At 40.4% G+C, this 27897-nt stretch overlaps 1 protein-coding gene across 7 annotated transcripts in view; it reads right to left on the bottom strand.

The window, feature by feature from the left end:
- The window catches only part of LOC148864912 (myosin-9-like), a 139272-nt gene that overhangs the window by 23022 nt on the left and 88353 nt on the right, over nt 1–27897 (bottom strand). For all 7 annotated transcript variants that reach the window (XM_088978885.1, XM_088978884.1, XM_088978887.1 and 4 more), the window contains one exon: nt 653–792. In XM_088978885.1, the coding sequence (XP_088835011.1) occupies nt 653–792 (140 nt within the window). The remainder of the gene's footprint in view (nt 1–652; nt 793–27897) is intronic.

Below are 27897 nucleotides of genomic sequence, written 5' to 3'. Positions count from 1 at the left end.
GTGGGAACCTCATGCACTGGGCTGCCCCTATATTGTTCTTATTTTTAGCTATTTACTTTCTTTAACTCTTCTTATTCATAGCACTTGGCTTGTAGAAAATTCTGTGATCTCTTGTTAATTTTGGATTGATTTGTTATACTGTTCATATTAGTGTTATCTTTGTTATTCCATCATTGTCCTCTTCATGATTTCATTTCGTGACCACATTTTCTTGATCTTATTCTTTTATTATTTTAGTTAGTCCATTTCTAGACCCCATGATAGAAACATAGGATTGACCTCATATTATAGCTGTGCTCTGCAAAACTTGTTAATGTTTAATGAATATTCAGCCAACTTTCTCATAATGCATGCAGTATAATTGGAAGTGCAAATGCAATGTTAACAGATCAGTTTTCAGTGACATTATGACCATATGCATCACTGTACCAGTTTATTTTCTGTTTTCTTGACAGCAAGTAATATATGTATTTGGCTAATAAAACCATGAGGTAAAAATAGTGAACCAATATTCTTATGTAATGAAGTATATAATTTAGATAAGTGACACCAGTAGTAACAGAAAATCATTATAATAAATCTATACCAAACAGTACTCCAAAGTCATAAAAAAACTAATACGGGGATGGAGATAGTAGAAGGATTATACTACCTATTTAAAGATTCCTGAAGCTGTTGTACTTTTCCATCTGTTTCAACCAACTTCTTACGCTTTTCCTCACTTGATTCTTGGGCTTCAGCACATTTCTTTTCGGAATCATCAGCCCTTAGTTTTTCTGATTGCAACAGGGACTAGAAGGCATAAAATCCAAATTAACATCGACTAAAGAGACATCGAAGGAATCTCATGTCAAAGAGAATAACTTTGATAGAAATAACATATGCCAAACAAGGTAACAACAGAAACTCCAGCTAATAACTTTGTAAAGTTACTAATGGTGTCTGAATCACTCAAATGTCTAGAGCTTGCTCCAGTTAGGATGTTATTTATTGAGAATGAAAGCATGAAAGCAATTAAAAAGTGAAAGTCGACCAGAATATATGATTCAATGAATAAATCCTCTTCAGAAGAACCAGTAAAGAATTAGGAATATGGGAAGAGAGCATTGTTGTTAAGGTGATAAGGTGAGGCTAGGTGACAGGGGAGTGTCTTATCTCCTAGGCAACTAGCTTTAGATAATTTTTGCATGGGTAGCTTAGTTCCCTAATTGAAGTAGCAACAAACAAACAGTGATGAACAAATCAAACATTAAAAGTAGAATACAAACACATTACATAGTCTATTAAAAATAAAACCTAGAGGGTAAGGGCCTTCCTCGACTAGTACAAGAAGATATTGAGAGAATATCCATGTATTTGTGTGATGCATAAAAAAACTAAAGGAAATAAAAGAGTAGAGTCCATACATTGACATGGAGAGATGATGTTCTACTTTGCTTAGAGAAATTGAGATTGAAGTAGAAGAAAAGGCTTGTTGTGATGAATGCCATGATATAGGCTACTATTTAAAGGCTTAAAGCCCCAGAACAATGAGTGCAATACTTCCATTTATATTTTCGTTTGCTATAAACCCATTTTATGGATCTCTAAATTTTGATTTATTATAATGTCCTTTTCCATCCTTTTACCCTTACCTATACAACATGATATGGTTTAGGCACACTAAACCTAAAATTTGTACACCCCCAATACAAAAACACAAAAGTGAGGCATAAGGCAACTCTACAAAAATGCCTTGTCACCATGACAACTAAGGAGAGTAATACCCCTGATATTGTAACACCCATCATAAAAATTTAATAGCAGTGACCAGAATTTGGGCAGTCATGATCTCTCTTTCTCATGTGATGAAAACATTAAAAGGTTGTTATGAAAAGTTTCATATTCTTTATTACAGTTTTGGTTTCAAGTTTGGTAGTAATAATTCATTTCCTTTTGGGAAGATCAGTGGTGAGGAGTTGGTATATCATTTGTATTATCTTTCTGATTATTTATCAATTCATTTCTGGATAGAATATTTTGACTAGTAGTTGCACTTCCACAGGGAAAAGAAACATTGTCTTTCTTACTGATTTTCTATTAACATTTTGGGGTAAGAAAATTATTTGAGGCACAGCATAACATTTTGCATTCTTGTGATGAAGTTCCATCTCTAGTATGGTAGTTTCACCAAGTGAATTTTCACACAGTTTGGGGTGAGGATTAAGGTTATTAGATCTGACAACGATAGGAAATACTTGAGAAAAACTTAGCATCCTACGTTTTGGAGCATGGAGTTGTTCATCAAAGTAGTTGTGCTCATACACCGTAGTAGAATGGGCTGGCTAAGAGAAAAAAATAGTCATATTGTTTAAGTGGCTAGGAGTCTAATGATATTTGGCACAGTTCCTTTTGTTTTTAGGGTGATGTTATTTCTATGCAGTCTTCTTAATTAATCATCTGCCTTCTTGTATTCTTAGTTTTTTGACTCCTTATGTTGTTTTGTTTTCTAAGAGTGAATTGTTTCATATTCCTTAGTGAGCTTTTGGGTGCACTTGTTTTGCTCATATTCATGGATCTCACTATAATAAATTTGATCCTAAAGCCAATAAGTGTGTTTTCCTTGGGTATTCTCAAAACCAGAAGGGGAATTGTTATTATGATCTAGTGTCTGGTAGTCATCATGTTAATATGGATGTTACCTTTTTCAAGTCCAATCCTTTCTTTCTTGGTATTTCTTCTTAGGGGGAGTGTTTTGGTGATGAAGTAATGTTCCTCTCCAATCCTTACACCTTTGCCAGCTCCTCTTCATGTTGCTTTACAGGCCTTCAGGCAATAGTGCAGGAGGGTTGATTTTGATATTTCCAGAGAATCCATACCATTCTCTATTACTCCATCTAAGACTTCAGGTTCATCAGATACGAATAACTATGCCTCTTATTCCTGTTGATAATTCTACGCCTATTATTGTTGATGACACACTTGCACCTAATGACCTTGATCTTCCCATTGTACTCTACAAGGGGAAGAGATAGTGTACCATCTTCACAGCCCATTGCATCAACCATTATCTCTTATAGTTCATTTTCACCATCATATCATGCTTTCCTGTCTTCTTTTACTTTTGTGTCTGTTGAACAAGAGAAGAGAAGAGAAAGAGAGGAGAGGTGAGAGGACTGGGAGCCCAAAGAATACTGCAGGCATGTGCAGTATGTTGTTATTTATACTAGGCTAGTTGTACAACATAAAATATGAAGAAATTACAAAAGTACCCTTGCAGTACTAAACATGTGTACAACAACATCTGTCAACACTCCCCCTCAAGTTGGGGCATAGATATCAATAATGCCCAACTTGTCACAGAGATCACGATGTCTGGAATGGTGTAGCCCTTTTGTAAAGATGTCTGCAAGTTGGTTCTCAGAGCTGACATAGGGAGTACATACTTCGCCTGTGATGACTTTCTCCCTGATAAAATGCTTGTCAACTTTGATGTGTTTTGTTCTATCATGTAGCACTGGGTTAGCAGCAATGCTTATAGCTGCTTTGTTATCACAGAATAGCGTTGTAGGCTTGTCCACTGAGAAACCGAACTCACTCAACAGATTCTTTATCCACATACTTCCATGTAAACTTCCTCTTCAAGATCACCATTCAAGAATGCATTCTTGATGTCAAGCTGATGTAGATCCCAATCTAGATTAGCAACAAGAGAGAATAGAACTCTAATGGAGTTCATCTTAGCAACAGGGGCAAAAGTTTATGCATAATCAACTCCGTACACTTGAGTAAACCCCTTTTCCATTAAGCGAGCTTTATACCTCTCCACCGTTTCATCATCCCTATGCTTGACAGTGAACACTCAATTACATCCAACTGGATCCTTTCCCTTAGGAAGATCAACAAGTTCCCATGTGCCATTTTTATGAAGGGCATTAATTTCTTCCTTCATGACATCTGTCTATTCAGGTATTGAAAGAGCTTCTACCACATTCTTGGGGATAGGGACACTGTCAATAGAGGTAAGGAAAGCACGAAATGAGGGTGAAATGTTCTCATAGGAAACAAAGTTGGAAATGGGATGTTTAGTGGTGCACAATCTAACACCTTTCCTGTGAGCAATAGGAAGGTCAAGGTCATTAGTAGCAGAGGTATCAATTTCAATAGAATCAGGAACATCATTGGGAGCCAAGTTACCTGAGTGGGTATGATCCTCCCCCAAGGAGTTTGATGGCACTGGAGGTACAACTTCTAGATTATCTACAGCTCTCGAATTTGGTTGGCCTTTGCGACAACGAAAGAAGACATGAAAAGGCGGAGGATCAGGAAGAGAAGGGAGCTGAACCAGTTTCTCCTCATGCCTATACTCCCCCTGAGGAGAAATAGGAAAGAAAGGCTCATCCTCAAAGAAAGAAACATCCATGGAGACATAGAATTTCCGAGAAACAGGATCAAAACAACCCTTTTGAGTGAAGGAGTAACCAAGGAATATGCAAGGAATAGCACGACAATCCAATTTCCCATGGGTGGGAGACAGATTTTGGACAAAGCATCGACAACCAAATACATGAGGAATGGGAAGAAAGGGGACCTTAGGAAAGAGAAGCTGATGTGGGGCTTTGTACTCTAACCAACGAGAGGGCATACGGTTAATGATGTAGGTAGAACAAAGAACAACCTCAAGCCAAAAACGTTTGGGGACATTCATATGGAGTAGTAAACCCCGAGCCACTTCAAGGAGATGTCAGTTCTTCCGTTCAGCAACACCATTTTGTTGTGGTGTTCAGGCACAAGAGCTACGGTGAAGTGAACCACGCAAAGCAAAGAACTCGGTGAGATCACTATGAAAAAACTCTTTCGCATTATCTGATTGAAAATTTTGGATTTCAGTATGAAATTGAGTGAAGACCATCTGCTGAAAATCTTGGATAATTTTTGGTACTTCCTCCTTAGTTCGCATAGGATATACCCAAGTATATCTAGAATAATTATCAATGAGGGTAATAAAATACTTGTAACCACTCTCAGATGGTAAAGTAACAGGGCCCCAAACATCAGAATGAACAATGTGAAAAGGAAATTCAGATTTACTATTTTTTTTGAAGAAAATGAGTTCTACAATGTTTACTTAACTGACACACTTGACAAGAGAAAATAGAAATGGACATTGACTTAAAAAGTTCTGGAAATACAACTTTTAAAGACTCAAAAGACAAATGACCAAGGCGACAATGCCATAAATAAACTTGACTCTTATAGAACCGACTCATAGACTCTGTAACATGAAGACCAACCTTATTCTCTAGCATGTAAAGTCCATCAACCATACATCCCCTACCAATCGTCCTCCCTGAGACCAGATCTTGAATCACTCAATGAGAAGGGAAAAATGTCACTGAGCAGTTTAAGGAATTAGTAACACTATTAACAGAGAACAAATTAATGAGAAATTTTGGAACATGTAGGACATCAGAGAGGGTAAGGTCAAGGGGAGGAGAGATGGTTCCTTGACCAGCTATGGAAGTGTATGATCCATCAGATAGTCTCACCTTGTCTCTTCCAGAAAGAAGGTGATAGGTTTGAAAGTAAGAGGACGTACTAGTCATGTGTTTTGACACTCTAGAATCAATGATCCATGGAGAGTCAAGGGTGTGAGAAGCAACAAGGAAAGCTGTGGAAGAGTTACCTGATGTAGATGCAAACGAGGTTGAGGGAGGAGCATCCATTTGACGAATTGCTCTACCATAGAGCTCTAAATGGTCACGAAAGGAATTCATAATATCCTCCCTCAGGTCAGATCTAGAGAGATGTGTCTGAGTCACAATAGGGATGGAGGGCTGATTCTCCTGAGTAGCCATGTTGGCCATGTTGTATTTCTTTGTACCTTGCTGTCCGGACCTTTTGTTCACATCTGAACCTTGCTTTTTATTCAGATCTTGAGCCCATTTTGGTTTCCCATGAAGATCCCAACAGGTATCTCTGGTGTGTTGGGGTTTCTGGCAATGAGTGCACCACAATTTGTCCTTATCTTCTGTTTTTTTTCTGGAGATCTCCTTTCCTGGAAGAAGATCCCACACTAGTAGAGACACCCCCTTTTGCTACCAACACAACTGCATCCCCACCAAGGTTGTTCATCAAATTCCTTCTGCTCTCTTTAGATTGTACAAAAGCATAAACTTCCTGAACTGATGGAAGATCCTTAGAACTGAGAATTTGTACTCTGATAGATTCATACATAGGATTCAAACCATGTAAGAAGGCAAACACTCTTTACTGGGAGACAAGTTTCTTGTACAGTTTTGCATCCTCGTCACACTTCCAATCCACATCTGGTAATGGTCCAACTCCTTCCAGACAAAAGTCAAGTCAGAGTAATATACTGATAAACATCTCTCCCCCTGTCTACAAGTAAACGATTATGCCTGCAGTTGATAGATCTTGGCATAGTGTCGCAGTTCTGAATATGTAGATTTTGCTTGTTCCCAGATCTCATTTGCAGTTTCAGCCCACATGAAATTCTTCCTTATTTGAGGTTGCATGGAGACCAAGAGCCAAGACATAACCATACTGTTCTCCTGATTCCATCTATCATATTCAGCACTCCCAGAGTGTGGTTCTTTAATTCTCCCATTAATATAGCCTATCTTCCCCCTTACAGTGATGTATAACTTGATCCCTCTTGACCACTCTAGATAATTTAAATCATCAAGAGGGACAACAGCCATAAGAAAGGATAGGTTACCACCCCCACTCATTCCATTCAGCATTGAAGAAACTCCAGATGTGGCTGAATCTTCACCACTCATGATTTCAGGTTTAAAAACAATACCCAAAGAAGGAGCACTGGCTCACAGAATTGTTACAGAAGGCACCGGGCACTTCCTGACCTTCAATCCACTAAAAAGACTGCTATTGCAGCACACAAATAGATCCTTATGACCTACGGTTTCACAGGGATCCAAGAACAAACACTGCTGTTGCAGCATGTAAACAGGTCTATATGACCTACGGTTTTACAGGAATCCAAAAGACAAACACTGCTGTTGCATCACATAAATAGGTCTATATGACCTACGGTTTTACAGAGATCATACAACCCCACAACAGAATAGAAGGAGCAAGGTGAAGTTCACCACACACCTAATCGGCAGACCTGGTACAGTGCCAACTTCAGGGCAGCCAAACAGTCAATGAGATCAAAGTAAAAGAAAGAGCTACTTCAGTCCATCAACAGGGTAGCCAAACAGAAAGTAACACAAAAAAGAACAGCTCAGTCGAATATTAGGGCATCAACAGTCCATCAATGGGTGCAAAGAAACACAAAAAAAAACTTCAGTTGAATACCAGGGACCCGAACAGTAGATGAACAGTAGATAATACCTTCTTGAACATCAGATGATAGCCTCTCTATAAACCAGAACTTTCTCTACGCTAGAAGATGAAAAGCCGGGCAGACTTCTTTGAACATCAGATATAAAATTCTCTATAAACCAGAACTCTTTTCTACACTGGAAGATGAAAAATCAGGCAGGCATCTTCTTGCTTAAGGTCAAACAGCAGATGGATACAGTTGGGAGATGAAGAGACTGACTGCTCGACATTGGAAGATGAACAAATCAGATTTGCTTGACATCACCCTTCAGGATTGGACAACTTGCTCTGATACCATGTTGAACAAGAGAAGAGAAAGAGAGGAGAGGCGAGAGGACTGAGAGCCCAAAGAATACTGCAGGCGTGTGCAGTATGTTATTATTTATACTAGGCTGATCGTACAACATAAAATATGAAGAAATTACAAAAGTACCATTGCGGTACTAAACATGTGTACAACAATATCTGTCAACAGTGTCTATATCCAAGAATGTTACTGAGCCTTTCTAAATCTGAATAGGAGGGGGAAATGCAAGAGGAAATGGAGGCTTTGATTAAAAGTCAGACTTGGAAGATTAAAAGTCAGGCTTTGAGGATGCCTCTGGTTGTTGCTGTGGTGGTCGTTGGAGTGGTATACTAAACCCTCTATTCAGTATCGAAGAGGGCTGAATGTAGACAGGTATGAACACTACTGTTGTTTGTCCAAGTAAGGAACTGTGAATGTTTCCTTTTGTTTCAAAAGTTGGTTGTGGTGGTGCTCAGTGTGATTGATATGCATCTCAGTCGTGTTCCTCTGCATTTCTCTTCGTATGTATGTTGAAAGAAGAGTTGTCGACTGCTGAAGTTCACAACAACAGTAGATTGGTGGTGGTTGTGTCGTGGTGATTGGTGTATCTATGTTTCAAAATATTTAAAAGTGATCTCCTATACCTTGTGTGTAATCAGTTCTGTAGTGTGCAGCCCAAGTGTTTGATGTGAGGACTGAGTGATTTCAGTCTTAGTGTGTTGATGGTGAATGGTTCTGCAGTGTGCAGCCCAGGTGTTTGATTTGAAGACCGAGTGATTTCAATCTTAGTGTGTGGTGTGTAATGTGTTATAAGTGAGATAAGTCTTGTGAAAGAGTGTGAGGTTGTGTTGTATATTTGAAGGTGAAATAATTAAGATGGCTTCATTTGAAAATTGGGATGATAACAAAACAGGTGTCATGCTTTCTCCAGATTATCTAAGTGTTCAAATGACATCCATCAAGTTGAATGGTGAGAATTATGTACCATGGGCAAAATCTATGGAGGTGTTCTTGAAGGCCAAGAGGAAGGTAAAACATGTAAGAGAGGAGAAACCTCCCTCTGATTCCCCTGGGTTCAGTGACTGGGAACAAGTAGATGCACAGATAATGACATGGCTCTGGAACAGCATGGAACCAAAGATTAGTGTGAACTTCATGTTCCTAGATACAGCTAAGGAAATCTGGGATCATGCTAAGAAGTTATACTCTAGATAAGACAATACAACTAGGGTGTATCAGTTGTACCAAGAGTATTTCAATTTGAAGCAAGGGAGTCAAAGATTAGAAGAGTACTATGCAAGTTTGATGAACATTCGTAATGAGCTTAATGTATATCATCCTCTAACATCAGATGTTCAGATCCAACAACAACAACATGAGCAGCTTGATGTGACAAGGTTTCTTGTGGGGTTGAAGGCTGAGTATGAGCCTGTTAGAGTACAAATATTGGGAGGATCTGCTCTTCCCTCACTTGAAGAAGTCTTTGCTCGTCTTAAGAGGACATCTATTGAGTTGGGAGAACATTCTTCTCTCTCTGACAGATCTGGTTTGGTAGTGACTAAAGGGGGTGGTCGTGGAAATAGAAGTGGTGGTGTCAGGAGTGGACTCCCAAGCAACCGTGGTGGTCACATGTTTAGCAGGGCTAGTGGCCGGACTGGAGGCCGAGACTCAAGGGGAGGTCCGAGAAGAGGAAGGAGTAATACTCAGAGAAAGTGTACACATTGTGGTTTAGAGGGGCACACAGTTAATTTCTGCTATGATTTGCGTGGTGCACCCAACATTTGGGCTAACCATGCTAGGACCAAGGGTAGTGACACAATTACTGAAAGTCAACAAACTGACCCAATCCTCTCCACATCTACTTGTGCTTCTGAGAAGGAAATGGTGAATGTACCACGTGAAGTATATGAGTAGTTCATTCAAACATCTCAGTAGAACACCGCTACACTTGCCCATTCAGGTATGGCTTGCTTAGCTTCCAAAGACTCACACTGGATCATTGACTCCGGGGCCTCGGACCATATGTCTGGGACTCATGATGTATTTTCTTCCCTTTCCCACTCCTCCACCCCTCAAACAGTTACACTTGCTAAAGGTTCTACATCTCCTATCTGTGGTGTTGGTGATGTTAACCTCTCCTCCTTGCCTTTATCATCTGTTTTATATGTTCCTAAGTTTCCTTTTAACCTTATGTCTGTCAGCAGATTAACCAAGTCTCTTAATTGTTCTGTAACCTTCTACCCTTCTTCTTGTGTGTTTCAGGATCTCAAGACGGGGAGGAAGATTGGTGGAGGGCATGAAGCAGGTGGATTATATTACCTTGATGGTGGTGGTCCTCCAGTAGCTTTTCAGTCATCTCTTACTCCTCTTCAATGGCACTGCAGACTTGGTCATCCTTCTCTCAAGGCCTTGAAGTTACTGGTTCCTTCCTTGAGTCATCTTTCATCATTAGATTGTGAGTCATGTCAACTGGGTAAACATCATAGAGTCTCATTTAGTCCAAGAGTTGATAGTCGTGTCTCAAGTCCTTTCTCTTTAGTTCATTCCGATGTATGGGGTCCAATTAAAGTGGTGTCATACAATGGGTATAAGTATTTCGTAATCTTTGTTGATGACTTTTCAAGGATGACATGGATTTATCTTATGAAAGATTGTAGTGAGTTGTTCCCTATTTTTCAAAAATTTTATGCTGAAATACGCACACAATTTGGTGTTCATATTAAAATTCTTTGCTCCGATAATACCAAAGAATACAACTCCTCACCATTTCAGCAATACCTAGAACATCATGGGATCATTCATCAAACTTCTTGTGCCTACACCCCACAACAGAATGGTGTAGCTGAACGAAAAAATCGACATCTTCTTGAAACTGCTCGATCCTTGATGATTAATATGAATGTCCCAAAACATTTTTGGAGTGATGCTATTCTCACATCCTGTTTTCTGATCAATCGGATGCCCATGTTAATCCTTGGAAGTCAATCCCCTTTCCCTGTGTGGTTTCCCACTTTATCTCCATTTCCTCTTACCCCAAGAATCTTTGGTTGTGTTTGTTTTGTTCAACACTTGGGGCCTGGGTTAGACAAGCTAGATGCTCGAGCTACTAAGTGTATCTTTCTTGGCTACTCAAGGACTCAGAAAGGGTATAAGTGTTATAACCCAAAATCCTATAAATCGTTTGTGTACTCTGATGTCACCTTTGAGTCAGTTCCGTTCTTCTCAGATGTTGGGGTCTCTTCCTCTCCCTCTGTGGTTCCCCTTCTTGTACCTGTTGTGGACATCCTTCTAGTAGCTCCTGCTTCTATTGCAGATGCACATCCTATGCCTGTTACTACTGAGAAGCTGCCAATCACTCAAGTGTATACCCGTAGAAGTGCATCGGGCCCTCCTCCACTTCAGCCCCTGTCGACAGATCCTGCTACTGCTCCTTATCCTTCAGTCCTGATCTTCCTATTGCTCTGCGAAAAGGTAAATGCACTTGTACTTCTCACCCCATTTCACACTATGTTTCTACTACTCACCTTTCTTCTTCTCATTGTAAATTTATATCATTACTCTCATTTGTTCCCATTCCCAAGACTGTCCAGAAAGCTCTTGCCTCCCCAGGGTGGCAGCAAGCCATGGAAGAAGAACTCTCTACTCTACAACATAATCACACATGGGAACTCACCACTCTTCCTTCCGGTAAGCACACAGTTGGGTGTAAATGGGTCTACACAGTGAAGTATCTTCCTGATGGTAGTGTGGAGCGATTGAAAACGAGGTTGGTGGCCAAGGGTTATTCTCAGATGTATGGTGTGGACTATATGGAGACATTTTCTCCTGTGGCTAAGATTGGTTCAGTTCGAGTGCTGATTTATTAGCTGCTATGTATGATTGGCCTCTTGTACAACTTGACATAAAAAATGCCTTCCTGCATGGTGATCTAGTTCAGGAGGTGTATATGGAGCAACCACCAGGGTTTGTTGCTCAGGGGGAGTTTGGCAAAGTGTGTAGGCTCAAAAAGGCAATTTATGGACTGAAACAATCTCCACGTGCTTGGTTTGGCAGGTTCAGTGAAGTGATGAAAGCCTTTAGGATGAAACAATGTCAGGTTGATCATTCTGTGTTCAGTTATAACTCAAAGGATGGGAAAATCTTGCTAGTCGTGTATGTAGATGATATTGTCATAACTGGGAATGATAGCAATGGAATCAACAGGTTGAAGAAATTCTTACAGGATCACTTCAATACGAAAGATCTGGGGAAGCTGAAATATTTCTTGGGAATAGAGGTTGCGAGGTCAAAACATGGGAGCAACCTATGTCAGAGAAAATATGTTCTTGATCTATTTGAAGAAACAGGGTTGTTAGGTGCTAAACCAGCAGAGACTCCTATGGAACTCAATGCCAAGCTGAGTGTTGATGCGGGTGAAGAGTTTGATGATCCTGGAAGATACAGAAGGTTGGTGGGCAAATTGAACTACCTGACCATTACCCGACCAGATATATCATTTGCTGTGAGTGTGGTGAGCTAGTTTATGCAACATCCTTGGGTTCCTCACTGGGAAGCTGTTCTGAGAATTGTTAGGTACCTAAAAGGTGCTCCAGTTCGTGGTTTGTTATACCAAAGTGGAGGAACTCTTGAGATAGTAGGGTACACAGATGCTGACTGGGCTGGTTCTATATCAGATAGGAGATCAACTACAGGGTATTGTACCTTCCTCGGTGGCAATCTTGTAACTTGGAAGAGCAAGAAACAAACAATGGTGGCAAGAAGTAGTGCAGAAGCAGAGTACAGGGCTATGGCCCATACCACATGTGAGCTAGTATGGCTGAAGAACTTGCTTCAAGAGATGGGATTCTCAATTGACAAACCCATGAAACTATACTGTGATAACCAAGTTGCTGTTCACATCTCTTCCAATCCCGTCTTTCATGAGAGAACTAAGCATATTGAGGTTGATTGTCACTTTGTAAGAGATAAAGTGATAAGTGGGGTGATAACCACATCTCATGTGAGCTCAGGAAATCAATGGGCAGATCTTCTCACAAAGGGATTATCTCGGGGAAGAATAAATTACATTTGTGACAAGCTGGGACTATATGATATATACTCTCCAGCTTGAGGGGGAGTGTTAGAATGCTCGAGTCAGGGTTATTTTGGTCATTCTGGATTATCTGCTTGAGAGTGAAAGGTCTATTGTATCTGAGTTTAAGTTATGTGTCCCTTCTTCTATGAGGGACAAAATGGTCTTCCCTGTAACTCTATGTTTTTTAATAAATACAAGTGGGTCAGATAGGGGAGAGAGATTTTGACTCTTCTAGTTTGGCCGAACCTTTCTTACTTCTTCTTCTTCTTCTTCTTCTTCTTTCTCTTTTCTTTCTTCTTCTCTACTTCAACCTAGAATCTGCTGGGGTTTACTAACAGTAGCAAATCTTGACTGAGAACTTCACTAATTGGACATAAAAAATGCTTTCTTGAATGGTGACTTGGAAGAGGAAGTGTACATGACCCAACCACCAGGGTTCTATGCCAAAAACAGTGAACAAAAGGTGTGTAGGTTAAAAAAATCTTTATATGGGTTGAAACAATCACCTCGGGCTTGGTTTAGTACGTTTCATTTAGCAGTTCAACAGATGGGGTTCAAACAATGCCAGTTAGATCATACTCTGTTTGTGAAAAGAGGTGAAGGTAAAATTGCAGCTCTTATTGTGTATGTGGATGACATAGTGATCACAGGAGATTGGGAGGCTGAAATATGGAGACTAAAAAAATTCTTAGCTGCTCAATTTGAGGTAAAAGATCTAGGCCCCTTACGTTACTTCCTTGGAATTGAAGTTGCCCGCTCTCACAAGGGCATCTTTATTTCCTAACGGAAATATGTACTAGATCTACTAGAAGATATAGGCAAGTTGGGGGTAAAACCAATTGATTCACCAATTGAATCTAATCATCATCCGGAAGACAGTCAGGGAGAGTTTTTGAAAGATGTGAAGAAGTTCTAGAGACTCATGGGGAGACTTTTGTATTTGTCTATGACCAGGCCTAATATTGCCTATGCAGTGGGTGTCCTTAGTCAATTCATGCACAACCCTAGGACAACTCACTTTGAAGCTGCAGAAAGGATCTTGAGATACCTCAAGAAGTTTCCCGAAGCTAGTTTGTTGTTCCAGAAACACGGTCACTTAAATGTGGAAGTATATACTGATGTAGATTGGGCAGGAGTAGTCTATGACCGAAAGTCTACCAGTGGGTATTGTGCCTTTGTAGGAGGGAACCTGGTCACATGGAGAAGTAAAAAACAAAGTGTGGTGGCTAGATCTAGTGCTGAAGCAGAGTATAGAGCGATGGCTCATGGGGTTGTTGAAATCATGTGGATAAGAAATCTGTTAGGTGAACTGGGTTTCCCAGTGAGCAATCCTATGTCACTCTAATGTGACAATAAAGTTGCCATCAATATTGCTGCTAATCCAGTCTTGCTTGTTAGGACGAAACACATTGAAGTGGACAAACATTTTATTAGAGAGAAACTTGAAAATGGAGAAGTGTGTACACCATATGTCAGCTCAGAAGAACAACTTGCAGATATCTTCACCAAAGGTCTTCATCATGTGCGGCACAAAGATTTGTGTGACAAGTTGGGCATGATTGACATCTATGCTCTAACTTGAGGGGGAGTGTTAAAATAATTTAGTTGTTGGTGTTAGGGTCTGTTTGGCTAGTTAAAGTGTTTTTTTTCTTTCGTTTTTTCACTTCTGTTATGTCTGTTATTGTACTCAGGGGCACAAGGGTCTTTTCCCTTGTTATTTCTGCTGCCCTATATATATTATAATAAAGGCTGGTGTCGTCAGCACTATTACATTGCAAATCCCTTTTCTTCTGCTCTCTCTTCTCTTTTCTTCTCTTCTCTTCTCTTCCTCTTATTTCTGGCCGGCCATACTGTCAAGAGGGAACAAGCCAAAACCACCTATTTTGAGCAAAGGCATTATGTCAAGATTTACCGATTGCAAGCAGAATCCTCAACCTGTAAACAGGGAAATCGTGGTTTGTCTATCAATTGTTCAGCCTTTACTTCCATATGGAAAGAATTTGATCACTATCAGGCTATAGAGTAGAAACATGATGAAGATGCTAAGGCCTATAAGAAGCTAGTTTCTCAGCAGCGGGTGTTTGCTTTTGTTAAAGTGTGCCGAATAGGGGTAGTTTAGTCTTCTTATGTTTGTTAAGTAGCTTGCTTATGTGGCAGTGTTATTAGAGTTACTCTGCCCCACACTTAAGTAAGGGCATTTTTGTCTTTGTAAATATTATTAGAGTCTAATATAGATTAAGGGGGTCGACTGAAGGGGTAATCCATCAGATTTCGACAAACCCTTCTTCTTCTCTCTTCTTCTTCTTCTTCTTCTTCTTCTCCTTCTGGTTCGAACTACTGTAGCACCAGTCGAAACATGGTATCAGAGCCATGCTCCTGACCTACTTCAGTTGGTAAAGCGCCTCAGCAGTGTTCGTGACTCTTCTCCTTTGTTTCTGGTCAGTCAATGGAGAGAACTGGTTCGCCCTAGGTCAGAAACATCACAGCTCGTCTCTCTCTGCTGCGCATAACCTTCTTCAGCAAGGAAAGTGACTTCAGCAGTCAATGGTTGATTGATATTCTCAAAGAAAGGTCGGTTTTCTCTTCTTCTAGTGTTATTGATATTTCTGGGTAGAAACCCTACAAGAAGCTGTTAGTATTGACTGGAACCTAGAGAACTAGGTTCATTGTTGCCCTAGAAAGGGCTGTGTGTGTAGTAGCCGAATGGTGTAGGGCTGCTGTGAGTGGCCGAGTGGTGTAAGGTGGAATGCAGTGACCTTGTCGAGCTCTTTGTGGTTGTGTAATGCCCTCTTAAGTGTGTTAAACAAGTCTGAACTGGGTGTAGCAGTTTTGACTGTGTTATGATGCTTGTGATGCACATTTTTTTATTGAGTGGTTGTAAGAGGGCCTATTTGTGATTAGTGAGTGGTAATTTGATGCTTATGTGGGTCGTAGGTGTGTGAAGTCAGCAGTAGTGTGAATAAGAACAAGTGTGTGCTACCACTGTTGTGTTTAGGGGCTGCAGTAGGTGCTGAAGTATCAAACTGTGAACAGCATCAATCAGCTTATAGCTGAGAAGTAAGGTTAGAGGCAACTGTGAAAGAGTACAATGGCAGCAATAGGAGATGGGTACAATGATCAGAAACCTAGTGTGGTTATTTCCCCCGACTACCTAGGGGTATAAATGATCTCAATTAAGCTGAATGGGGAGAACTATGTTCCATGGGCAAAATCAGTTGAAATGTTTCTTAAGGCAAAGAAGAAAGTCAAGCATGTAAGAGATGAGAAGCCACCGGTTGACTCTCTAGGGTTTGAATATTGGAAACAAGAAGATGCTCAAATCATGACTTGGCTGTGGAATAGTATGGAGCCCAAAATTAGTGCCAACTTCATGTTCCTTGATACGACTAAGGATATATGGGAGCATGCTAAGAAGCTATATTCTGGACAATATAACACAACAAGAGTATATCAACTTTATCAGGAGTACTTTGATTTACAACAAGAAACCAAAACACTAGAAGAGTACTATGCCTGCATGAAGAATATAAGGAATGAACTCAATGTCTATCATCCCCTCACTCCAGATATTAAAGTTCAACAACAGCAAAGGGAACAGCTAGATGTTACAAGATTTTTAGTGGGACTGAAGTCGGAATATGAACCAGTTAGAGCCCAAATACTAGGGGCTCTACTCTTCCTACACTTGAGGAAGTAATCTCAAGGCTTCGTAGAATTTCTTTGGGACAAACTGAGAACCCCACACAGTCTGATAGATCAACACTTGTGACATCTAAAGGAGGTGGACATAGTACAAATGGGGGTGGTCATGCTCCCAGAGGAGGCCGTGGCAATTCCATGATTGGTCGGGGTGGCCGTGACTCAGGGGGAGGCCGTGGCAGAGGAAAAAATAACTCTACAAGGAAGTGTACTCATTGTGGTAGGGAAGGACACAGTGAATTTCTGTTATGACCTACATGGCCCACCCTCTAAATGGGCTAATCATGCTGTAGCAGGCGAGGTTGATATCAGTGACAGTAAACTGACAGGTCGAACTCCTCCCACATCTACATCTACTTCTGGGAGGGAGATGGTGAGTGTATCGCGTGATGAGTATGAACGGTTCCTTCAAACTACTTCACAGCATACCACTGCCACACTTGACCAATCAGGTATTGCTTGAATGTCATCTAAAACTCCTTCCTGGATTATTGACTCTGGAGCCTCAGATCATATGACCGGGACTCCAGGTGTGTTCTCTTCTCTTTCTGAAACCTCCACATCACAAACTATTACACTCCAGGTGTTGGTAATGTTGACATGGCTTCTGTCCCCTTATCATCTGTTTTATATGTACCTATGTTTCCATTCAATCTTATGTCTGTTAGTAAAATAACCAAGGCTCTTAACTATTCTGTTACATTCTTTCCTTCCACTTGTGTTTTTCAGGATCTCAAGACGGGGAAGAAGATTGGTGGGGGGCATGAAGCTGGTGGATTGTATTACCTTGATGGTGGTGGATCTTCAATTGCACTTTAGACTTCTCTTACTCCTCTACAATGGCATTGCCGACTGAGACATCCATCTCTCAAGGTTCTCAAGATGTTGGTTCCGTCATTGAGTCAGTTGTCAGTTTTACAATGTGAGTCATGTCAGTTTGGCAAACACCGTCGTGTGTCCTTCAGTCCAAGAGTTGAGAGTCGTATGTTGAGTCATTTTTCTTTGGTTCATTCAGATGTTTGGGGTCCAATCCAAATAGTCTTATAATGGGTACAAGTATTTTGTCTCCTTTATTGATGATTGTTCAAGAATGACATGGATTTACTTAGTGAAAGAAAGAAGTGAATTATTTTCCATTTTTCAAAAATTCCATGCTGAAATACGCACATAATTTGGTGTTCCACTCAAAGTTCTTCGTTCAGATAATGGTCGTAAATACTTTCTTACTTCATTTCAACAGTATTTAGAACAACATGGCATTATTCATCAGACCTCATGTGCTTTCACCCCTCAACAAAATGGGGTGGCTGAATGGAAAAATCGCCAACTTCTTGAAACTGCACGGTCTATGCTTCACCACATGAATGTTCCTAAACGGTTTTGGAGTGATGTTGTACTCACTGCATGTTTTCTCATTAATCGGATGCCCTCTTTTATTCTTCATGGTCGGTCCCCCTTCTCTATCTTGTTTCCCACTTTATCTCCGTTTCCATTAACTCCTCGTGTCTTTGATTGTGTGTGCTTTGTACATAATCTGAGTCCTGGAATAGACAAGCTACATGCACACTCAATTAAATGTGTCTTCCTTGGCTACTCTTGGACTCAAAAAGGGTACAAGTGTTATAATCCCATTACCCGGAAGTGCTATGTCTGTCCTGATGTCACCTTTTTTGAGTCAGTCCCCTTCTTCTCAAGTCCTGAAGCACCCTCGTCTCCACCCGCACTTCCTCTTCCTCTCCCAGTCAGTGATCCAGTTCCAGATGTTGTTGTTGGAGTAGACTCATCACCTCATCCCATGCAGATCACCACCGAACGTCCACCAATCCGGCAAGTGTATACACGTCGAACGGCACCGGCCCCTCCTCCAACTTCTACCTCATCTGCGGATCCTCTCATGGCTCCTATTGTTGAACCCTCAAACCTTGATCTACCCATTGCCTTACAGAAAGGTAAACGCAGTTCTACCTGCCATCCCATTTCCAATTTCGTTTCATTATCTCGTCTTTCTACATCACATCGCCAGTTTGTTTCCCTTTTATCCTCTATTTCCATACCTAACAATGTCCAAGAAGCTCTCAGTTCACCTGATTGGCGGCAGGCAATGGAGGAGGAACTTTCTGCTCTTCAACATACTCAAACGTGGGAACTTACTACTCTCCCACCTGGTAAGCATGCTGTGGGATGTAAATGGGTGTATACTGTGAAATACTTGCCAGATGGTAGTGTGGAGCGTCTGAAAGCCAGACTTGTTGCTAAGGGTTACTCACAGTTGTATGGAGTGGACTACATGGAGACATTCTCTTCGGTGGCTAAAATTGGTTATGTTCGTGTACTCATTTCCTTGGCAGTTATGTATGATTGGCCTCTCTTTCAACTTGACATCAAGAATGCCTTACTCCATGGTGATCTTGTGGAGGAGGTTTATATGGAGCAACCACTTGGGTTTGTTGCTCAGGGGGAGGTTGGTAAGGTGTCTAAACTGAATAAGGCAATTTATGGGTTGAAGCAATCTCCACGTGCTTGGTTTGGGAAGTTCAGCGAAGTGGTGAAGAGTTTTGGAATGAAGCAATGCCAGGTTGATCACTCAGTGTTCAGTTATGACTCAGAAGCTGGGAAAATTTTATTAGTGGTCCATGTGGATGATATTGTCATCACTGGTAGTGATAAATTGGGGATTGGCAAACTAAAGGTATTTCTGCAAAATCATTTTCAAACAAAAGACCTTGGAACATTAAAGTATTTCTTGGGAATAGAAGTTGCCAGGTCAAAACAAGGTGTAAATCTGTGCCAAAGGAAATATGTCATTGATCTATTGGAAGAAACAGGACTGTTAGGTGCAAAACCGGTTGAGACCCCTATGGAACCAAATGTTAAGTTGAGTAGTGATACAAGAGAAGTATTTGAAGATCCTGGAAGGTATAGATGACTAGTGGGAAAGCTGAACTATCTGACTATCACGAGACCCGACATCTCCTTTGCAGTCAGTGTGGTGAGCCAATTTATGCAGAACCCTCGTATACCTCGCTGGGATGCAATTCTTAGAATTGTGAGGTATCTGAAAGGAGCTCCAGGCCGTGGGCTATTGTATAAACCAGGGGGAAAACTTGAAGTAGTTGGGTATACAGATGTAGACTGGGAAAGCTCAGTGAATGACAAAAGATCTACTACAGGCTATTGCACATTTCTTGGAGGAAATCTTGTGACATGGAAGAGTAAAAGTAGACAGTTGTGGCCAGAAGCAGTGTTGAAGCCAAATATAGGGCCATGGCCCACACCACCTGTGAATTAGTGTGGTTGAGGAATCTCCTACAAGAAATTGGGTTTCACATGGATAAACCTATGAGATTGTACTGTGACAATCAAGCTGCACTCCATATCTCTTCCAATCCTGTCTTTCATGAGAGAAAAAAGCACAGAGGTTGATTGCCACTTTGTGAGAGAGAAGGTTCTTGCTGGAGAGATAAATATAGAACATGTGGACTCGAATGACCAATGGGCAGATTTGTTTACAAAACCTCTAAGCTCAGGGAAAGTAAACTATCTATGAAATATAGAACATGTGGACTCGAATGACCAATGGGCAGATTTGTTTACAAAACCTCTAAGCTCAAGGAAAGTAAACTATCTATGTAACAAGCTGGGATTATATGACATATTCTCCAGCTTGAGGGGGAGTGTTAAAGTGTGCCGAATGGGGGTAGTTTAGTCTTCTTATGTTTGTTAAGTAGCTTGCTTATGTGGTAGTGTTATTAGAGTTACTCTGCCCCACACTTAAGTAAGGGCATTTTTGTCTTTGTAAAGATTATTAGAGTCTAATTAAGATTAAGGGGGTCGGATGAAGGGGTAATCCATCAAATTTCGACAGACCCTTCTTCTTCTCTCTCTTCTTCTTCTTCTTCTCCTTCTGGTTCGGACTACTATAGCACCAGTCGAAACAACTTTCTTGTTGGGACTGAACCCTGCTTATGAACCCTTGAGAGTTCAGATCTTAGGAAGCAAAGAGTTGCCTTCGGCTCAAGAGGTATATGCCCTTGTTCAATCTGAAGAAAATAGGTGAACTGTGATGGATACAATTGAGGGGGAGCAACAGGTAGCATTGGATGCAATGGGTAATAACAATATGGCAAAGAAAAGTGACTCCAAGAAGGCTGATGATAAAGACAAGTTGTTTTGTACCCACTATTGGAACTCGCGATAAACACGTGACACATGTTGGGAAATTCACGGGAAGCCCAAGTGGGAAATGAAGAACCAAGAACAGGGTAAAGTGCAAGGTCAGAAGAAGCCGAATACAGCACATAACGTAGCACATGTGGCAACCCAAGATACTCAGATTGTTGGTACTACCCGGGACCACTTTACTAGTTTTGACCCCAAGGAAGAAATCATGAATTCCTTCAGAGATCACTTGGAGTCATATGGTAGGGCTTAGCGACAGATGGATAGTTCAGTTACTGGTCCTACTTCATTTGCATCTATATCAGGTAATGCGGCTTTTGCGTTCCATGTCACTACTATCACTAGTTCCCATTGGATCATTGACTTAGGGGCCTCTAACCACATGACCGGTAAGCCAAATTTGTTTCAGACTTATAGCCTTTTGTCAGGAAGGGATAAAGTGATGTTTGCAAACGGATCATTCTCCTCCATTGCAGGCCAAGGATCAATGTCCCTTCCCCATGGCCTTAACCTAAATAGTGTGTTGCATGCTCCCCAACTTCCTATAAATTTGCTTTTAATCAGTAGCATTACAAACTCTTTAAACTGTAGTGTAACCTCTTTTCCTAGTTCATGTGTCTTTCAGGATCTAACTTCTAGGAGGACAATTGGTAGAGGAAGCCTAATGGATGGTCTCTATATTCTCAACAACAAAGCTGGTCTCTCGGTGTCATCCTTGGAGTCATATAGTCAATCAAATATTTTTTTTTGTGGCATAGTTAGTTAGGTCATGTTTCATTTGAAATACTGAAGTCTTTGTTTCCATTTTTATTTAAGTCATGTTCAGTGTCAAATTTTCAATGTCAAACATGTCAGTTGAGCAAACAATGTAGAACAATTTTTCATTCAAGTAATAAAAGATCTAGTTTTCCTTTTCATATTGTGCATTCTAATATATGGGGGCCTACTACTATAATCTCTGAGGGCGGGTGTAAGTATTTTATCGCTTTGGTTGATGATTTCTCCCGCTATACATGGGTATTCACGATGCGTAGTATAGATGAAGTTCCAAAGATCATGAAAGACTTCCAGAGGATGGTGTTTACATAGTTCCATGTTGAAATACAGATCTTTCAATCAGATAATGCCAAGGAATATTTCCATGGTGAACTTAATAAGTTCTTTGCCTCCCATGGATCTATTCATAGGAGATCATGCACAAGAACATTGCAACAAAATGGTGTTGCCGAATAAAGGTGTTCTGATAAGACAATGCTAGGGAATATTTTGAAAAACACCTTGCTTCATATCTGTTAAAATATGATGTCCATCAGAGCAATTGTCCCTATAGTCTACAGCAGAATGGTGTTGCAGAAAGGAAGAACAGACACATTGTTGAGATTACAAGAAGCATGACGATCACATCTATAGTTCCAGGTCAGTTTTGGGGTGATGCAGTTCTCACAATAGTATTTTTGATTAACAGGGTGCCCTCCTGTATACTTGGATTTAGAACCCCATTTAGCTTCCTTTTTCCTGAGGGGGAGATGTTCCATATTCCTCTCAGAGTGTTTGGGAGTGTTTTCTTTGCACATATTATTGGTCCTCATCGTTAAAAGCTTGACCCGAAGGCAAAGAAGTGTGTATTCTTTGAATATGCAGAAAACCAAAAAGGGTACTACTGCTATGATCCAGTCTTTGGGAGTCAGTATGTTACTTTGGATGTCACTTTTTTTGAATCCACATAATTCTTCTCGAAGAATCCTTCTTAGGGGGAGTGTTTTGAGGAAGTAAGTGAGTAGTCTATCCCTCTTCCAGTTCCAGTTCTTGTGTCCACTCTTGTGCTTGATCCTCCTATGTCACCTACCTTACCACCTCCCTAGCGTCCTGCTTCTCAACATTACTCACGACAGAGACTTCACAGGGAGGTTGATTCCACTACAGTAGAACTTGCATCACTTCTTGTCAGTTCCTTGGAGACTCCAGATTCAACTGATATGGATTTAGGTATTCCTCTTGATCCCTGTACTGTTTCAGTTCCCATTGATTCTACTAACCCCATTATAAATAACCTGGACCTCCTTATTGCTCTTAGAAGAGGGAAGAGAAAGTTTATTGCTCATTGTATTTCACAGTACCTATCCTACAATGGACTTTCTTCTTCTTACCAAACCTTGACTCCGTGTATATACCCAAGGGTGTTAGTCAAGCTCTCTCCAAACCTGAGTGGAAGACAGCTATGCAGAAAGAGATGGAAGCTTTAATTAAGAATCAGACATGGGAGATTGTAGACCTACCAGAGGGCGAGGAGACTGTTGGATGCAAATGGGTTTACACAATCAAATATAAGGCGGATGGAAGTATAGAAAGGTATAAGGCCAGACTTATTGCAAAAGGGTACACACAGACCTATGGCATTGATTACTTAAAGACCTTTGCACCAGTTGCAAAGATGACCTCTGTTCGGATACTTCTTTCTCTTGTTGCCACATACTCTTGGCCCCTGTTTCAACTTCATCTGAAAATGCTTTCTTAAATGGAGATCTACAAGAAGAAGTGTATATGGATCTTCCTACTGGTTTCTACAGTGGTGCTAAAAAGGGAAAGGTATGCAAACTTAAGAAGCCACTTTATGACTTAAAGTAGTCTCCCAGAGCATGGTTTGACAGGTTTAGGAAAGCCTTAGTTGCTTTTGGCTACACTCTAACTCAATCTGACCATACCTTGTTTGTGAAGCGGAGGGGATCCTTGGTGTCAATCCTAATTGTTTATGTGGATGATATTGTTGTCACAGGGAATGACCCAAGTGAGATTGATTGTCTGAAGAAGAATCTACATAGAGAATTTGAAATTAAGGATCTTGGAGAAATTAGATACTTCTTAGGCATTGAAGTTGCAAGATCAAAACGTGGAATTTTTATCTCTCAGAGAAAGTATGTCTTGGATCTTCTATAAGAAACAAGGAAGCTTGGAACAAAGGCAATCAATACTCCTATTGATCAAAATCATAGAATTAATGCATCAAAAGGTGAGCCAATAAAGGACATTAGGAGATATCAGAGACTTGTGGAGTGGCTACTATACTTGTGTGGGACAAGACTAGACATTTCCTATGCAGTAAGTGTGGTAATTCAATATATGTATGCACGCTCCACGAGTCCAGCATTGGGAGGCTATTGACAGGATTCTTGCTCATTTAAAGGGACACCCAGGCAGAGGATATTGTTTGTTGATCATGGACAATTGAAACTAGAGGCTTATGCAGATGCAAATTGGGCAGGATGCCTTGATGACAAGAGATCTACTTCAGGAGTATGCACCCTTGTTGGGGTAACCTTGTCTCGTGGAAGAGTAAGAAACAAACAATGGTGGCAAGATCAAGTGCTGAAGCTGAATACAGGGCCATGGCACAAGGAGAACTTTGCTGGATCTGTTCCCTGTTAGGAGAGATTGGTGTACAAGAAGAAGAACCAATAATGTTGTACTGTGATAACCAGGCAGCAATCAACATTGCCCATAACCCAGTTAAGCATGATCCGACAAAGCACATTGAAGTGGATAGACATTTCATCAGAGAAAGGGTGACTTCTGGGGAAGTTGGTCTCCCATACATTGCTTCTGATCTGCAGCTTGTTGATGTTCTCACATAAGGTGTTGTAAGGAACAAGTTGGAGCATGATCTATGCAAGTTGGGAGTGTGTGACATTTACTCCCAACTTGAGGGGGAGTGTTGAGTTGGGCCGATTTCTAGTTATTGGGCCCAGTTATTTAGCTCTTATTTTTAAGTTGTTAAGTTAGGAAGTTGTTGGGCTTTAGGCCCATTAGCTTATGTTTTTAAGTTGTGATTGTTCAGCTACTTTAGTAGCCACCCTACTAAGGGCATTCTTGTAATCTCTTATTCTTTTAAGTATAAAATATAATGAGGGATTGGCAGCCAGATCTAATTCAATTCTGGTTGACATCCTACTTTTTCTTTCTTCTCTTTTCTTCTCTACTGCTGAAACTCTTCATCTTCTTCTTCTTTCTCTTCACAAGGAATTCATCTAGACTTCCAAACAGTGATTTCTACTCATAGCTATGGAGATTTAAACAGGAATCTGTTAGATATCCTTTAGTCTTCTACTTTTGGCCCTCAACTTCCCATTCCCCATGGCCTGATTATGCTTACACTCTGAGATTTGATGGCAGTTTAAGAAGAGCATTTGACTCTCCTCTAGTGGCAGGAATTGGAGGAGTTATCTACAACTCAGTGGGGGTATTCTTGGGTTTTCAGCGGCCCTATTTTAGCCCAAGATGCATCTGAGGCTGAGGCTCAAGCTCTTTTCGTGGGTCTTTGGTTAGCTAAAGCTCTACAAGTGGAGTTTTTACTGGTGGAAGGAGATTCTAGACTTAAATTGTCTAGGCCAAAAGGAAAAGTGAAGGCCGCTCAAGGATCGCCCATTTCTTGCAAGAAATGTTTGATCTCTCTGAGGATGATAATGGAGGTCCTTTACTTGTAACTCATATAGCTCATTTTGCAGGTCCAATGACACACAACTCGTAACTCGTTTGTCTTCCTTGGGATCAAAAGGGACTCTATGTCGTTTACTGAGCTGACATGTTTCACATTTCAACTTAGTGATAGACTTTAAATTAGGGACTAATTGCTTTAAAGCATGGACAGAGGGATGACCCAAACGACAATGCCACTGATGAGGTGTGGGAGATGAGTAAAAGACTCTTCGTTGACCATTGTCATCCAGGTAGTATAGTCTTCTGATTTCACAATCTCCACCAATCATCTTACCTGTTGTAAGACCCTAAAAAATACAATAAGATGGATAAAAGGTTACAGAACAATTAAGTGTTTGAGTCAGCTTGCTTATAATAAAAAGATTGGAAGGAATTTAGGAACATAAAAAAACAAAAGTCAAATGAAGGTCAGAACCAAGAGACACATTACCAGTACCCGTAATAGAGGAGGATGACCCTTTAGCTAAAGTTACGATCTGAGAAGTTGAAGGAAGGGACAAAGACATAAACAAATCTAAAGTTTCAGTCATATGATTTGAAGCTCCAGAATCAATTACCCAAGGTGTAGATTTATAATTGGAAGCAAGACAAGTTGTACCTATGTTGGCAACAGTAGCAGTAGTCCTAGAAGAAGAGGACAAGCAAAGTCTCATACTCATACTACTCGTGGGTGATGGAAATCAACTCCTTATCCTTACCCACATTTGTAATAGGTGATTCACCAATAGGAAGACTGTTGCTCGCGTCATCTTCCACCATGGCATGATTGGCCCAAGAAGAAGGTGGACCATGCAAATCATAAGAAAAATTAACTATATGGCCTCATCCATAGTGGAAACACTCTTTGACTTGACCACATCCACTACAATTCATGCCAGCACCTCTTCCTTCTCTCCCAACACCATGACCCCTCTAAAACAATGACCCATACCTCTAATTGTAGCCCTTTCATGAAAGCCTCGACCACCACTACCACCTCTAATAACTGTCGAAGTTGATTTCTTTGACATAGTAGTTTGCTTGCTATGTGGGGTGGAGGCTCTCCTAATGCAAGGAAGCACCTCTAAAAGAGAAGGTCACTACTTCCTAAAATTTGAGCACTCACTAGTTCAAACTCAAATCTCAACCCCAACAAAAATCTAGCAACATCCAAATGTTCTCTCTGCCCTTGTTGCACCTTCAAATCTATGGAGAGAGGTCGATAAACATTCAATTCATTCCTTAGGATTTCAAAGAAGCTTAATACCCTTCTACACTTTCATTCCTTAGGCTCTTCAAAGCCACACAACCATTAGGTAGACAGGTACTACACTCAATCTTGATAAAAAAAATTTATATCTTTCTTGGTCCAAGATTTCAAACAATCCAAAGGAGAAAACCAGTTTTCTCTATTGTGCAATTTCAGTATTAGGGTTTCAACAAAATTTTGAAATTTTACCTCTAATTGCTGGAGTTTTTGCAGAATATTATCACAAGTTAATCATCTTTCAGATCGACAATGCTAAGGTTGCCTCAATTGAAACAAACATTGCCATTTCTATGAGAAGATTCTGGACTACTAGTGAGATGTTTACCTATATGTAAAAGGTATACCACTAGTCCAACATGCCTTGCCAATACTAGACTGAAACTGAAATATTTTCTTACAATTAAGGAGAAAAGAAAATACAAGAGCATTATGCTGGCTTTGTGAACTTGTGGATAGAGTATATGGTAGCCCATATGGGTGAGTTAAATTCTGCATATTGTATTAAGGCTATAAAAGACCACTTGATAGGAAGAAGATTATTCATTTCATAATGCATTTGAGAATAGAATATGAAGTTTTAAGGTCAAACATTCATAGTAAAAGAAGTATAGGCATGTTGTCTTCCTCTATAGAAAGAACCTCTATACTTACTGCAAGTAGCAATGACATATAATAATTGAATGTTCCACTCGGCCATAGTTGTAGATCCCACCTGCAATAGTCTAAAATAAAATAGAAAGTAGAAGAGAAAAAGATTGAAGAAGATGGAAGAGAGTGGTTCAAACCTTTCTCTTGTTTGAGAAGGATCTTGCTTGAGGCCATAAAGGGATTTCTTCAACTTGCACACCCTACCCTACATTTGTTTACAATACATGCTTGGAGGAAGTGATATATAAACCTCTTTAGTCAAATGCCCATTTAACAAGACATTCTTAACATCAAACTGATATAATGGCTAGTCATAACTCACTGCCAAGGACAATAGAACTCTAATTGAGGTCATTTTTGTAACTGGTTAGAAGGAATCCATATAATCAACTCCATACACTTGTGTATAACCCTTGGCTACTAGTCGAGCTTTATACCTCTCAATGGTGCCATTGGCATGATACTTTATGGTGAACACCCATTTACACCCCAACTAGTTCCTTCCCATGAGGCAAATCCACAATATCCTAGGTATTATTTTTGCAAAGTGCTTCTACTTCAGTTCTAATAGCCTCCCTCCATTTTGGCTTAGACAAGGCCTCTGTAACTAACTTGGGTATAGGTTGATAGGAAATAGAGGCTAAGAAAGAGTAATAAGATGGGGACAACAGCTATAAGAAAAGTGTTTAGAAATATAATGCGTCATACATTTTCTCTTATGTTTTCTCACAGCTATAGGTAGGTCCAAGTCTGGGAATTAAGGTTTTAGAGAAGGTGATAAAGGACATGTTCTCTCTTCAAGAGTTGGGAGTGTCTAAGGCTCAACCATAGATGGGGGAACAACCTGTTCATGTCGCAGCCGATGTCTTTGATACCACCTCTAAACAATAGGATGAGTAGTGATAACAAAAGGACTAGCAA

This window comes from Nelumbo lutea, chromosome 3, assembly GCF_056320005.1.
Source record: "Nelumbo lutea isolate HS-2025 chromosome 3, American lotus-T2T, whole genome shotgun sequence".
NCBI lineage: Eukaryota > Viridiplantae > Streptophyta > Magnoliopsida > Proteales > Nelumbonaceae > Nelumbo > Nelumbo lutea.
This window is presented reverse-complemented; position numbering and strand designations above follow the sequence as displayed.